Source organism: Elaeis guineensis, chromosome 8 (genome assembly GCF_000442705.2).
Source record: "Elaeis guineensis isolate ETL-2024a chromosome 8, EG11, whole genome shotgun sequence".
Classification (NCBI taxonomy): domain Eukaryota; kingdom Viridiplantae; phylum Streptophyta; class Magnoliopsida; order Arecales; family Arecaceae; genus Elaeis; species Elaeis guineensis.
In genome coordinates this window covers 138,286,477-138,301,272 of record NC_026000.2, presented here as the reverse complement: position 1 = coordinate 138,301,272, position 14,796 = coordinate 138,286,477, and the positions used below count along the sequence as shown (strand labels likewise).

General features: G+C 39.5%; 1 protein-coding gene across 1 annotated transcript; it reads right to left on the bottom strand.

The window, feature by feature from the left end:
- Positions 1-8,714: 8,714 nt before the first annotated feature.
- On the bottom strand, positions 8,715-9,344 carry LOC105049499 (peroxidase 12-like). The gene has a single exon (XM_073242812.1). The coding sequence runs from the start codon at positions 9,342-9,344 to the stop codon at positions 8,715-8,717; it is 630 nt and encodes a 209-aa protein (XP_073098913.1).
- Positions 9,345-14,796: the final 5,452 nt, after the last annotated feature.

Sequence of the window (14,796 nt, the reverse complement as noted above, 5' to 3'; positions counted from 1 at the left end):
GCAAAACCCTTCCCACGCCCATTTGTGCACCATATGGATGGATAAAATAATTAGTTAGCCATTCAAATTCAAAGCATGTTGAATTTGAATGGATAACTTATCACTTGCCCCTTCATCCTTATCCATTTTGTGCGCCACATTACTACACACGAGAAAAGGTTTCTCATGAAATATTTTCCATGCACAAAGAGCCACGCCCCTTCTCTTCTCATGCCCAAAAGGATAGGAATAAGTTGATTTTCGTTTGAATTCAAATTTGATTTGAATTCAAATGTGTAACCACTTGTCTTTATCCTCTCACGCGGATAAGACACGTTCGATGTTGTTTTAAAAATGGCAGAAATTGTGGGCGTGCGCAAAAAAATTAAGAGAAAGAAAGTGGGGCGTGAGGAAGGCTTGTGTGTGAGGTGAAGGTCCAAAACCTTCCGAGAGAAAAAGAAAGAAAAGAGAGAAAATTGGGCGTAGGGTTTTTGGTGTGTACCCTAGGGTTTCTACCTAGGGTTCGGGAAGTGAGATTGGTGTGCCACGAGTGTCGTGAGTCCACCAAATTTTAGGGAGAGATCCATCAGCCTTTGCAACTGTGTAGATGATCCAGAGCATCTGAGAAGTCGGCACACATCGATCGAAGGAGTTCGATCAACATCTGCCATCAAAAGGATGAAATCACGAACTAGCATTCGTGAGGAGCTGATCAAACAGAAGCTTCGTGTGGACGATCTGCAGAGGTCAGACATTTATGTGACTGTTACGTGATGATCAAAGCCCTCCGACGGTGATCAGATTGCGGTGATCGACTATCCGCAAAAATGATGTGTTCTGAACACAGTACTGTAAAAGGTTTACTGATTCAAATTTGAATTTCAATTTAAATGCATGCTGTTGTATCATATTTAGATCCTAGTGTAGGGTTAATTAGTATAATTAATGAGATTAATTAATAATTCTGCTGTAAAATAGTAATTTTGAAAAAGTTTTAAAATTACCATTTTACCCCTGCACAAATTTTCGCTACACTCGGATTGGCACCATCCTTGTCGAAGGAACTATCTTCCTGAGCATGGTAGCAGGACGAGCTCCAAAATAGGCTGTCATCAAATAAATTATTTTGTGGTGAAGAGTTTATCTGTCTACAATGTCATCTTAGGTCAGTCTGAACTGAATACTCTCTGAACTGTTATATCGACCTACCACTTGATGGTAAAATTTTCAACTCTATATGGGTCGGCAATTCTCGAGAAAAATCAGTAGCTTGGAAAAGAATGCTATATGGCGACCTTACGCAGAATGACACTCGAGGAGAATAATCAACGGACGAGCTTAGTCGAATGGGACGAGCTAACTAAACAAAAGAGGTCATCCAGTGGAAGATCTTATCTCAGTGCCAATTGATAAGGATCTGAACAAAGTGGTTCAAGATCGGCTCCAACCTATGTGAAGAGGATTGTCATCACACCTCACCTCTTTTTTGCAGGCCAATGTAGATATATTCATTGATTGGCCTCTGATATGCCAGGCATTGACTCGAAAATCATATTCAGTTCATCAGCTTAGCTCAATGTGGATCCAAAGCATTGCCCGATTAATAAAAATAGCATAGTTGTACTCTCAAGCGATAAAAGGCCATATAGAAAGAGGTGGACAAGCTTTTAAAGGCAGGGTTCATCTGAGAAATCTATTATCTAGAATGGTTAGCTAATGTTATCCTTGTTAAGAAGGGCTAATGGAAAATGGTGCGCATGTAAATCGACTATACCGACCTTAATAAGGCATGCCCAAAGGACAGTTCCTCCCTGTCTCGTATTGATCAGCTGGTGGATGCGACTTCAGGACATCAACTTCTATCTTTCATGGATGTATTTTTCAGATATAACTAGATATGGATGGCCCCTGAAGATGAAGAAAAGATTTTATTTATCATCAATCAAGATCTTTTTTGCTACAAGGTTATACCCTTCGGCTTGAAGAATGTGGGTGCGACCTACCAACGGTCGTCAACAAGATCTTCAAAAAGTAGATCGATAGAAATATAGAGGTATATATGGATGATATGCTTGTCAAAAGCAGAGCTATTGAGCACCATATCGTCGACCTTGAGAAGATGTTCGCCAAGCTACGGTGCTTTCAAATGAAGCTCAATCCTAGCAAGTACACATTTGACGTTACCTCTGACAAATTCCTCGATTTTATGATGTCTCAATGAGGGATTGAAGCAAACCTAAATAAAATTCAAGCTCTCCAAAAAATAAAATCTTCGAGGACAATCAAAGAAGTACAATGCTTGATCAGGAGAATTGCAGCTTTGAATAGGTTTCTCTCAAGATCGACCAAGAAGAGTCTTCCCTTCTCAAAAGCTCTCAAATAGGCAAAGAACTTTCAGTGGTCGGATGAGTGTCAAGCTGCATTTGATGATCTGAAAAGATACCTCAGCTCACCTCCTCTCCTAAGGAAGTCAGAACTTGGAGAAATCCTATACTTGTGCTTTGCTATTTCACCATCAATGATCAGTGCGATCCTCGTCTGACAGGAGGTCAAAGTATAGAAGTCAATCTATTATGTTAGTCGGATGCTCCACGATGCCGAGGCTAGATATACGAAGCTCGAGAAGATAGCTTATGCTTTTGTGGTATCTTCTAGAAGCTTCGCCCATACTTCCAAACACATACCATCATTATCCTCACTAACCAGGCCATCAGGTCAATACTCTATCGACCTGATACCTCAGAACGATTAGCTAAGTGGGTCATCGAGCTAGAAGAATTCAACATTCAATATCTACCTTGGCTGTCCATCAAAGCTCAGACACTAGCCAATTTCATCTTAGAGTGCACCATCTCGGATGAGGAATAGAATAATGAGGTAGCTCCGACGATCAATAAATATTGGATTCTTCATGTAGATGGTTCTTCAAATACCACGGGCTTGGAAGCTGGATTGATCTTGACTAGCTCAGAGGGAGTGGTCGTAGAATATGTCCTGCACTTTGAATTTTTTGCTTCCAATAATGAAGCCAAATATGAGGCATTCGTGATAGGTCTGAAAATGATGAAAGAATCAAAAATTTGGCACCTCAGGGTTCATAGTGATTCACAGCTCATCATCGGCCAAGTCCAGGGAGAATATGAAGCATAGGAGCTAAACATAATAAAGTACCTATAAAAGGTCAAAGATCTTACTTTCATCTTTACCACCATAAACATCTAACAAATATCGAGGATGAAGAATGTGCGAGCTGATCTCCTCTCAAAGCTCACAACATGCAGTGCAGCTGACCCAAAGAGAAGCTTATATCTTAAAACCCTTGAGAAGTCGAGCATTGAAGAGCCCTCTATGATGCAAACAGATCTCGAGCCAAGCTGGATAGGTCCAATCCTTCAATACTTACAAGACGGCATGCTACCAGCTGATCGAGATGAAACCAAGACATTGAGACATCTTGCACCTCAATATCTTGTATATGATAGGAGACTATATAAAAGGTTTTTCACTTTATCTTTGCTTCGGTGTCTCCACCCTCGAAAGCTAACTATGCCCTTCAAAAAGTTCACAAGGAGATTTGTGGTAATCACTTGGGGGCAAAGCCCTTGCTCATAAGGTGCTACGACAGGATACTTTTGACCGACTATGCAGAAGGGTGCTCTGACCTAATGAACAAATGCGATCAATGCCAGAGGATTTTGAATATCTAGTGCCAACCCTCAATCCCTCTGGCTCCGATCACCATGCCTTGGCCCTTCGCTCAATGGAGAATGGACATCTTCGGATCTTTTTCTATGGCGGCAATGTAGAAGAAATTTTTGCTCATCGCGATTGACTACTTTATCAAGTGGGTAGAAGCAGAGGTACTGGCAACTATCGCTTCGGCTAAGGTTTGTGACTTTGTGTGAAAGTTGATCATCTGTTGATTTGACTTACGATGAGGTATTATCACTGACAACGGACGACAGTTTGATAATCCGAAGTTCACAGGATTCTGTGATGGACTTGGCATCTCCCACACACTGACTTCGATAGCTCATCCTCAGAACAACGATGAAGCTAAAGTGACAAATAGGATCCTACTGCAAGGGTTAAAAGCTCGACTAGATCAAGCTAAAGGATTATGGGTTGAAGAACTATACCATGTGCTCTGAGCGTATTGCACGATTCAACGGGTTTCGACCGAAGAGACTTTCTTCAAGGTAGCTTTCAGGACTGAGGCCATCATACCTCTTAAGATCAGCTTGCCCACACTGTAAGTGGAGGAGTTCGACAAAGATTGCAACTCCATTAGACTGAGGGCAAATCTGAACTTACTGGAAGAAATTCGAGAGCGAGCACAGATTGGATGGCCAACTACCAATAAAGAGTAGTCTAATACTACAATTCGTAAGTTAAAAAAAAATCATTCCTCGCTGGACAGTTAGTTCTTCATCGAGCTAAGGTTTCTCATCGATCAAATGATCAAAACTTGCACCAAACTAGGAAGACCCATATCGTATTGTTAAAATAGTTCAATTGAGAGTTTATCATCTTTGTTGGCTAGATAGAATGCTGATTTTTAGGACTTGGAACATCGACAACTTGCGTATCTATCACTCTTAAGTTGTAATTTTTTATTGAAATAAATAACAAAGAATTGTTTCTATAGAATTGTATTTTCTTAAATAATATGCACCCTTGTCTATGGACGAGATGCGAAATGTATCTTCCATGTTGTTCTCCATGTAGGTCTCCATCGTACTTTCCTCGATCACGATCAAGGAGCAGTATGCATCTCCATGCAGGTCTCCATCGCGGCTCCTCGACACGATCGAGAAGATGGTCAAGGAACAATATGTGTCTCCATGTGGTTCTCCATCATGCGCTCCTCAATCACGATCGAAGAGCAGTATGCATCTCCATACTGTCCTCCATTGTATGTTCCTCGGTGACATGTCTTCGCTCAATCCCTATACGCACTCCTCGATCACAACCAAGGAGCGTATGTATTTCCATTTGACTATTCTTCATAGCCCAAAAGACGACCTAAAGACCTAAAGATTGGATTGGTGCTACCTATGATCGTCTACATCTAGCAAAGGTCAAAAGCCGAACTCATTTATCTAAAATAGCCGACCTCCACAACTTGAAGATATTCTGATGGAAGAAAAGTAATGTATTCATTGAAAAAAATCTTTCACAATGTTCAATCAGTCCAATACAAAATATCTTGGCAAATATCGAGGTCTATAAAATAGATCGAGCTATGTCCGAACATGCCCGAGCCGAGGTACAAAAAACTTAAGCTCCCTCGGGAGCACGAGACTCACCGACCTCGATGTGGTCAGAGAAAATGATAACAGCTGGAGGAAGAGATGATGCAGCATCCTTAGATGCTCGATCTTCGTGAGCTGGGCTGAAGAGCTCCTCAACCTGTAGCCCCTCATCACCGACCTCGCCTTGAGGTCCCAGAACTCGATCGAAAATCAGAAGGCTTCAGCCACAACGACCTTGGTGGCCTCTAGCTTCTCCTCGTACTTCTTCTTCTCGATCGATAATCGAGCTTCAGAGTCAGTCCAGCTTTGAAGAGCTCGGACTCCAGTCGCTTCACTTCTCTTTCAGTGACTTGGCCTCATCCTTGACCTTAGCTTTGATAGTTGGGCATCATCCGCCCTTCGAGTGGCCTGAGTGGCCTTGTCCTCGGTCTCTCTGGAAATTCATCAAGCTTCACGGATCATCTTTGAAAAATGATCGAAGTAGTGGATGAGCCACAAAAAAAAAAGAATAGGTCAGTAAAAAATTAAATCAAGTAGTAAGATCGGAATAAATCGAAGAATAACAGTAGATCGTCACTTATTCAAAGAAGAGAGTCCCATGAATCCTAGATTCAAAATGCCCTGCCTTTAGTGTTGAAGGCTTCAAAATCAGTCGACAGTAAGGCTGACCTACGTAGAGCTCGGGCGAGCCAATAATCATCGATGGCCTTCCTTGGTGTCTGAAGCCTCGACATCTGGTTGAACTTCTACCAAGGGGATGCCTCAGCCGATAGATCAGTCGGGTGACAAGATATGCACATCGAAATTCGAGAAGTACCCAAACCTCACTGCGACGAGGATGCAGATGGCCAGAGGGCAGCCCCCCAGCACGACAGATTGGAGCGGTGCCACCGCCTTTGCTGGTGTTGAAGACTCCTTCCTTGGGGCACTACTCGATCCTGAGGAACCTCCAGCTGCGGGTTGGGCAAGGACGGCCTCAACTCGGCCACATTTGGGAGTAGGGGCCGTCCTTGCTTTCTTCCTTTTCACGACTTGACGAAGAGCTCAATCGAGATAAAAAAGAAACGCTCCTTCCAATTGTGCACCGAGGAAGGAGCACCTTAGAAAAGATGATGTCCCTTCCAAGGAGAGGCATACTACCACCCGACCTCTGTAGGATGCTCTTTCAGTATGAATTAAGTTCGAAAGAGACGAGAGTTGGTTCGACCTTGAGGAGAAGGCAGTGGGTGAAAAAGCCTAAAATCCGTGCTAGAAGTTCGACACTATGCTTAGGGTCTTATTCTATATAAATTTAAAAATTTTACGATCAAAAAATGAAAAGACAACTGAAGACCGACCTTCAGAGCTTCCTCGTAAAGACATATTCGGCTTGATGAGGAAGAGCTATCCATTCTCCAGGAATAGTGACCTCCAGCCTGAACTCGACTGGGGCTTGATATTTCAACTTAAAAATCTCCAAGTCCTCGAGGGTGAGGATGGAGTTTATTCTAAAAGGACTGAAGTTCGGGACTTCACTCACTTCGGGCCTACCCGAAGAGCAAGCCATGTCGGACACTACATCATCACCCACGCTTCAAATAGATGGAGACGAACTCGATGCACTCATGATTAATAACAAAAAACTAACTAACAAATGATGCGGCTGAGCAAACAAGGCATAGATGGGGTCGACGGTAGCTCGGCTTCAATCGAGCAAAATCTTCGAAAATGCAAGGATAGAGTTCCTCCTCTGAACAATGGAAGCAATAAAAATAAAATTACTGCAGCCCTATATATAAAAGGCGGGACGGCTTCGATGTGCGGACGATTTATCTCCCCCCATTGATATTCGACAAATGTAGCATTTGATTGGTCAAAATATGGCTCCCGCGGATCCAAAGAATCAACAATCCAGATTTGAGGATGATTCGACTTGAAAAATCGATCTTTGACACGTGTCAACAGAGGATAGCTCAACGAGATCAACCTCGACCTCAGACTGATACTCTCTTCAACTGACCTATCGGAAGCTCAACCTTGAAAGTGGGGGCCATCTATTATAGATCTATACCTTATCCTTGGCTGCCACATCCTCATCTCCGATCAAGTTATGGGAGATTGATGTTTACCAAATTATGAGTACACGGTAAATATAAAGATCATCAAGTACGACCTACTAAGTCAGCAGTTGTTCCTATTCCTCAGTCTAATTACCTTGTCCTTGGATGATCTACTATAGCCCGTACCTATTCGACCTATTTCAGATTATCTGTAGCCAGCATGCACTCTACTCTCTTGTAACTTGGGCTCTGGATGACCTACCGTAGCTCGTCCGTAGCCGAGCTAAACTCTTCACCACCAAATTTCTTTCTCTCTCCCTCTCTCAAATTGAAAAAGTCCAGATAGAATGAAATTCCTCCATGATCGAGTCTCTCGTAAAAGAAAAATATCTTATCTGAATTAATCTGTACGATAAATTCGAAAGCTATCCAGACTCCAAGATGATACGAATCTAACTCCTCTATAAATAACAGGGGCTTCGGAACCCCTAAAGTAAATTTTACACTCCTCACTCTCTCCTTCTTATTGTTTTCCATCTCCTGACTTGAGTATTGAAGGATCTTTACCGGAGAATATCCCGATGAAGATTTTTGCAGGTATTCGGATGGAGCTCCAATGGCAGTCTCACCTTAGCCACATCAACCTCAGTATCTGACTTCAAACAAAAGATCAGGAGCAACAAATACTGAGTTTCTTCTTTCTGTTGGCCTTTGGATCTTGTGAGATCCTACCAGGTCCACTCATGGCCTCAAAAGTAAGGCAGATGTCGCACAACCAAAATGGGAAGTTAAACTATAACATACATGCAAATTATGATACCAGGCTTGAGTTTGTTCTGGTCTAATCTCGTTACTACAAAAAAAAATAGTTTATAGTGATAAAATTTTAGTAATACTCAGAAAAAATATTACTATAATTACTCTCTAATGATAATTTTAAAAATATTATAAAAATATATAATATTATAGCACTTTATCAAAAATATTATTAAAAATTATTATATATACAATATATAATTTCGAGATCCGAATCCAGCTCAATAGCTCAGTGGATTTATTTTCACACTGTATTTTAGTAGCACACATGCAAAATTATATATGTATATATATATGAAGGCAAAGTAACAGCAGCCATAACCTTATTTTTAGTTGACACAGTGAGATCAGAGTCGACCAGCATCAGATCCAACTATTGTAATCACCAGACGGCCGGCTTCCGAGCAGTAGCACCACCAACAGTAGCTGAAAGTCCGGAGGTAAATGAAGTAGCGCACGGTGCAATCCTTCCAGGACCGGTCTACATTTTTGACCTAGGCTAAATAAAAAAATGGGGCCTTCTTTATAAAAATTAACATACTTTAAATATTAATTATTATTGAAAAATAATCTACTAAATAATTTTATAAATATATCGTTAAGCAGTGTAAAAACCATCATTAATCTATTTAATATTTTTCTTATATAATATAAGAAAATCATCTTTGCACCTTATTGGAATGTCAATACAAAGTCTAGACTGGGCCTGGGGCGGTCGCCCAATTGACCTGCCCCAGGGCCGGCCCGAATCCTTCCGGACCTCACCATTGCCCCGTCGCACATCCAATTGGCCCATCTTCACCATGGCTTCGGCAAACCTCTCGAAGAAGAGCTCCGGCTTGGCCACAAGCCTCTTCACGATGGGCCGTGTTCTCGCATCATTGAAGAGAACCTGGTCGGAGGTGAAAAGCCCCCGGCCGGTTGAGGAGGTTGATGAAGTAGCCGGCATCGAACAAATTGGGCGTTCGGATGTCGTTGAAGGTGCTGTTGCCGGGTGGCGCGTGTGGGGCACGTGGCGAGTAGATGGGCCGCGAAGGCTGCGTCCATGTCGGGATCTTGATCGGGGAAGGGGCGGGTGGGTGATGCCGAGGGTGTGCGCGCCGGAGAGCGCGACGAGGTCGGTGTGGCCGAGATTCTTGCACTCGAACGCGTTCAGGAGGGATATGACGTTGAAGAAAGGAGGTGGAGGCTTGCGAGCGTAGTCTCGTTGGAACGAAGGTGAGGAAAAAAATATTCGTTGCAACGGTGATATCATGTCAAATTTGTAATAAAGTTCCTCCCGACTATATTAAGTTGATCTCGAATGCGCATGCGGGACCGAAGTGGGTGGTGGTCTCATTTGTATGGCTTTGCTCCGTATAAGGAGAGAGCTTGTGACGCCATGTGTCATCACAAATTGGTCATCATGACATTTTTCCTTTAGCCCTGACTGGGTAACACCAAGCATCTATAAAGTCGACAATTAAGTATTTAAACACCGTCCATAGATTGACAAGAATTTAACTCTAATGGCCTAGGGACAAGAATAATTGACTGGTCGGAATCGTAATAAAGTTCAGGAACTGGGAAATAAATATAGAGTTAAATTTTGGACTAAGACATAAAGACACCTTCATTATCTTAAGTTTTAATGTAGTATTGGATTCCTTAAAAGCAATCTAAAATACTAATCAACTAACATTTTTTGATGTCTGGACCCAAAAATGTCTGTCCACTTATTTGCCGGTCCCGAGTGAGTCCATTTTCTGCAGAGTACGTATAGTAGGAAAGTTCTTCCAATATTGGATTTTTCTAGAGTTGCAGCACCCCAGTGAAATATAACTAAGACTCTTTAGGAGTTGAGGATAAAATAGAGCTATATTGGAGAAATATAGAGTATCCTTTGAGACTCTTTAATTAGGAGAAATATAAATAGTGATTCAGATGAATATATATATAGGAGTTGAGGATAAATAGAGCTATATATACCAGGAACACCGATTCACGAGCAGCAAGAGTGGTGATATCAGCACAGGAAACCACCAGGCCACACCCATCTTCCACCAGCTAGCTCCCGGAGATCGTTGATGACTGCGACCTCCAGTGTGAGGTTGGGTGGCGACTTTTGCTCACCGGTCTCGCCAGCGAGCAGTACCGAGCCATCACAACCCTAACAAGCCCAAAAATACTAGCATATATATTACCCGTCCTAACCGAAAATAACTTAAAGTGGCTCCTAGGCAACGGACCATGCAATGTGGTGGCTACATACCTGAACAAAACAGTAATGCATGGAAATAGATGCGAAGAAGACCGGCAGCCATGCCGATGTCATCGCTGAAGACTGAAAAGAGATGGCCATGCACGGATGATGAACTCGAGCTCGGGACAGGTGTCCTCATAGAAGTTCCATGAAAGGCCATTCACAATGGTGGGTGGTTATGGGCCACCGAGAGAGACGAGATGAGGGGAAGATCGAAGAAATGAGGAGGATGAGAAGTGTGACGGCCATATTGCTGGAATTGCTGAGTACTTTAATTTGCAAGCATTGGGTCTTATTTATAATTCGGTAGAGGTGCAGGGTTCAAATGATTCTAATTAAGAATTAGAGGAAAAGCTTAAGGTCTGTTTGGTTGGTATTAGGAGATAATCTAATAATTTTTTAAAAATTATTTATGTAAAAAAATAATTGGGAAGAAAAATAATTTTTACTATGAAAAAATTACTCCAAAAAATAACAATGAAAAAAGAGTACTACGTTTGGTTAGAAGTAAATGTATATAGAAATATGATCAAATTTATAAATATATCCTTAAATATAAAATAATTTTTTAATATTAAGATAGTATTATCATCTCTAATTAGTTTTTATATAATACCTATAATCATATAGACATTTACATAATGTCATCTTTATTTTAATTTCTTTGTAAAAATCTTTTATTGAATGAATTTGAAAATACATCAAATCAAATTTAACGATTACATATGCAATTTTATTGGTATATTTTTATTAAGTATGGATTACCACCACTTGAAAATTTATCAAATACCAACCTTTCATAGTATTTGTTTTATCTTTTCTCTCTGAAAAATAAGCATGGGGCCCACCATTTTTTTTACCATCTTTTCTTTCACTTTTCATACCAAACATAATAATATAGCATGAAAATTATTTTCCCATGCCAAATTATCCCCCATCAAATGAACCCTAATAAAGAGCTTTTGTGAAAAAAATTAAAATGGAGATGACATTATATAAAGAGATATGTGATTATAGTCATTATATAAAAAATTAATTGAAGATGACAATACTATCTTAATATTAAAAAAATATTTTATATTAAAAGATATATTTATAAATTTGATCATATTCATATATAGATTTATTTTCAACCAAACGTAGTAATCTTTTTTCAATGTTATTTTTTGAAGTATTTTTTCATCAATCAAACATAGTGAAAATTATTTTTTTTCATAATTATTTTTTTAGATAAATAATTTTTAAAAATTATCAGATTATCCAATAATCTGACGTATCCCAACTAAATGGACCCTAAGTATTAGACTCATCCAACTAGCCATTTTATTAAGGAACAACCGGTGCTAGTCCAAAATTTGGCTCTAATATCACTACATGCTAGGTCCTTCCAAGCAAATTGCAATGTTCTAATTTAGTTATAGCACAATAAAGTTAATGGTACATATGTATTCATTCATACATTCCTGAAACCATTACATCAAGCATGCATGGCCACCCAAAACAGAATCTAAAAAGATAGAACCGATTAACAAACGGAAATATCATCAGAAGAGATTAAGAAACAAATTCTTTGACTTGATGCACAAGAGGACAGCAACACCCTCTCCATTGCTGAAAAGAACAAAAGAGAACAACTGTGATAGCCCAGCCAGCCAAACGAAAAAAAAAAAAAAGAGGAAGGAAAACAGAGGAGAAAAACTCCCGAAGGGAGTCTTCTTCCTCCGTTCACCGGCTCCTAATCGGAGTCGGAAACAAGTTCCCTCCGGCCCTATTTAAGGAGGAGATCCCTCCTCTCTCCTTTCCACCGAAAATCCTAAGCTCAAACGGCGGCAATCGCCGGAAAAATCTCGTGGAAGACCGTCCCTGTGCCGTCCAATTTCTCGTCGAAAAAGCTTTACCGGCGACAGAGGTAAGCCTCCTCCCCTTCCTCTCTTCTCCCCCTTCCTTCCCGTGCCGATGTGCACGCTCGCCGGCGACCGAAGTCGTCGGATTTTGTTGTGGAAGAATATTCTCTTTTGCCGTTTTTCCTCGTCGGTGGTCACCGTCGACCACCGGGTTTGGCCTCCTCTTACCGCGGATCGCCTCTCCTCCTGCCGAGGGCCGTCTCATGCCGACCACGCCGCCGGCCGGCCACCTAACGAGGGGACCTTAAGGTCCCCTGTTTCAGCCCAAAAGGAACCCAATGGGAGAAAAAAAAAGAAGAAGAAGAAGAAGAAGAAGGAGGAGGAAAAGAAAAAGAAAAAGAAAAGAAGAAGAAGGAAAAGAAAAAGAAAAAGAAAAGAAGAAGGAAAAGAAAAGAAAAAGAAAAGAAAAAGAAGAAAAAGAAAAGAAAAAGAAAAAGGAAAAGGAAAAAAAAAGCAAAAAAATAAAATAATAATAATATAATAATAATAAATAAGATTTTCTCTCCTCTCTCTTTCGTGAAGAAAATGAAAAAAAAAAGAAAAAAAAGAAGAAAGAAAAGAAGAAAGAAAAATAAAATAATTAATAAATAATGATATAAATAATAAAATATGAGAAAGAGAGTTTCTCTCTCTTCCCTCTCTCTCTTCAGCCTGAACTAGTATTTTTCTCTCTCTAGAATTGGACTTTCTCTCTCTAGAATCCTCTGTCTAGATTATTTCTCTCTCCTAAGATTTCTAGAATTTTGAGAAGAATGATGATGAATTTAAATGATCCTCATGATGGATTTTTGATCTGTGATCGTCGGACGGTACACCGACATCTATTTTGATCAGGTCAAGTATTTTTAGATTTATTTCTCATGATCTTATTTAATTATCCACATGATAATTTTAGCATGATTTGATTTGATCGATCAAAATTTGTGAATCATATTGTCTGAAGAATTTAAGATGAGTTTTCTCTCTCTAGAATTTCTTTTCTCTCTAAAATATTCTCTCTAAAATATTCTCTCTCTTGATTGATTCTCTCTCTAAAAAAAGATTAGTGAATGAAAAAATTTTTTAATAAGTCTGATCTGATTCTAATGAAGAACCTGATCCATGATTGTCAGACAGCATACTGGCACCCACCTTTATGAATCTTTAGATTGATCATCCATGGTCCCGATCTAGTCATGACTTGATTTGATCATGTTGATTTCACCAATCAAGATATTGGACCAATCGTAATGTTGGATTGTGTCACTTGATCAATTCGAATTGTACCTCATAAATTTTCTCTCCTCTGATTTCTCTCTCTACTTGATTTTATGAAATCGATGAAGAAACCTCGTCCTATCACTTCGAATCCGATTTGATTTGACAGTCAAACTTTGGATCATTTAGGTCATAATTAGATTTTGATTAGATGAAATTAGATGACCGGACCCAATCTTAAACTGTTGAAATATGGTGTTCGATTCTTTCTAATTATTGAAATTGATTCTATATAGGATTGTGGATGTTTGATCATGGATATCGCGATATGATCTACGAATAAAATTTTTGGAAGAAAATTTATAGAATTATATGAATTTATTGGAATGCGTTCGAGGTAAGTAATATTTCACTTTTTCTAGATTTATCAGCAAATTATAATGTATTCTTCTGACATGATTTGTGAAACGATGCATGAATTGGATGAATGGTATTTTGTATGAAAATATCTTATTTGAAATATTATGATGAAGCATGATTTGAACATATTGATTTCATGATGCATTATATTGATTGATTTCGATACTACATGATTTATATGTTTATTATCGAAATTAGAATATGAAAACATGATTTATGAAGAATTATGATATAAGAAACAATAAGAATTGACAACCTGACTATGTAAAGGATCCTTGCCAATGGGGCATATACGTTGGCAATTGAATTGCCAGGTTATGTCACCACGAGAACCAGCGACATGTCGCCAGAGACACCAGCGACAAACCGCCAGAGAGACCAGCGGTTCCAAAGGACATGGCTGCCATGATTCGCAGCCTACCGCAAGCAGATACGCGGTATTATTGACCCCTCCACAGGAAAAATATGGTCATTAGCTCATGGTTGACGAAAAAAAATTGAAGAACAAAGAATTGAAATCTTGAAAGAAACTTGAAATTTAAAAAAGAAATGAATTTGGCATGAATTATATTGCATAATTGAAATTGATTTCGAATTGATGAACTCTATATGCTTATTTCTATAAATGATTATTTACTTATATCCTGATAAATCTGTTGAGAAGTGATCGTTGCTTACTGGGCTGTCTAGCTCATTACCTCTTATTTTACTGTTTTTACAGATGTTGAGGATTAAGATGATACAATATGATATAAGAAGAGTGATCAGAAGCAGAATCTTCGTACTTTATTTTAGGTTGAAAGGCTTATTGAATTTGATGCAAAGCCTTTGAATTGTTGTTGAATTTATTAAGATATTAAAGAAAAAAAAATTTAGATCATTATATTTTAGATTTTAATTGTTGACTAATTATTCAGCTTGTTTTAGGATAGTATGATAAGATG

What these genes read in the sequence shown, in the direction of transcription:
- LOC105049499 (XM_073242812.1), bottom strand. Translation starts at nt 9,344, where the DNA reads ATGATATCACCGTTGCAACGAATATTTTTTTCCTCACCTTCGTTCCAA.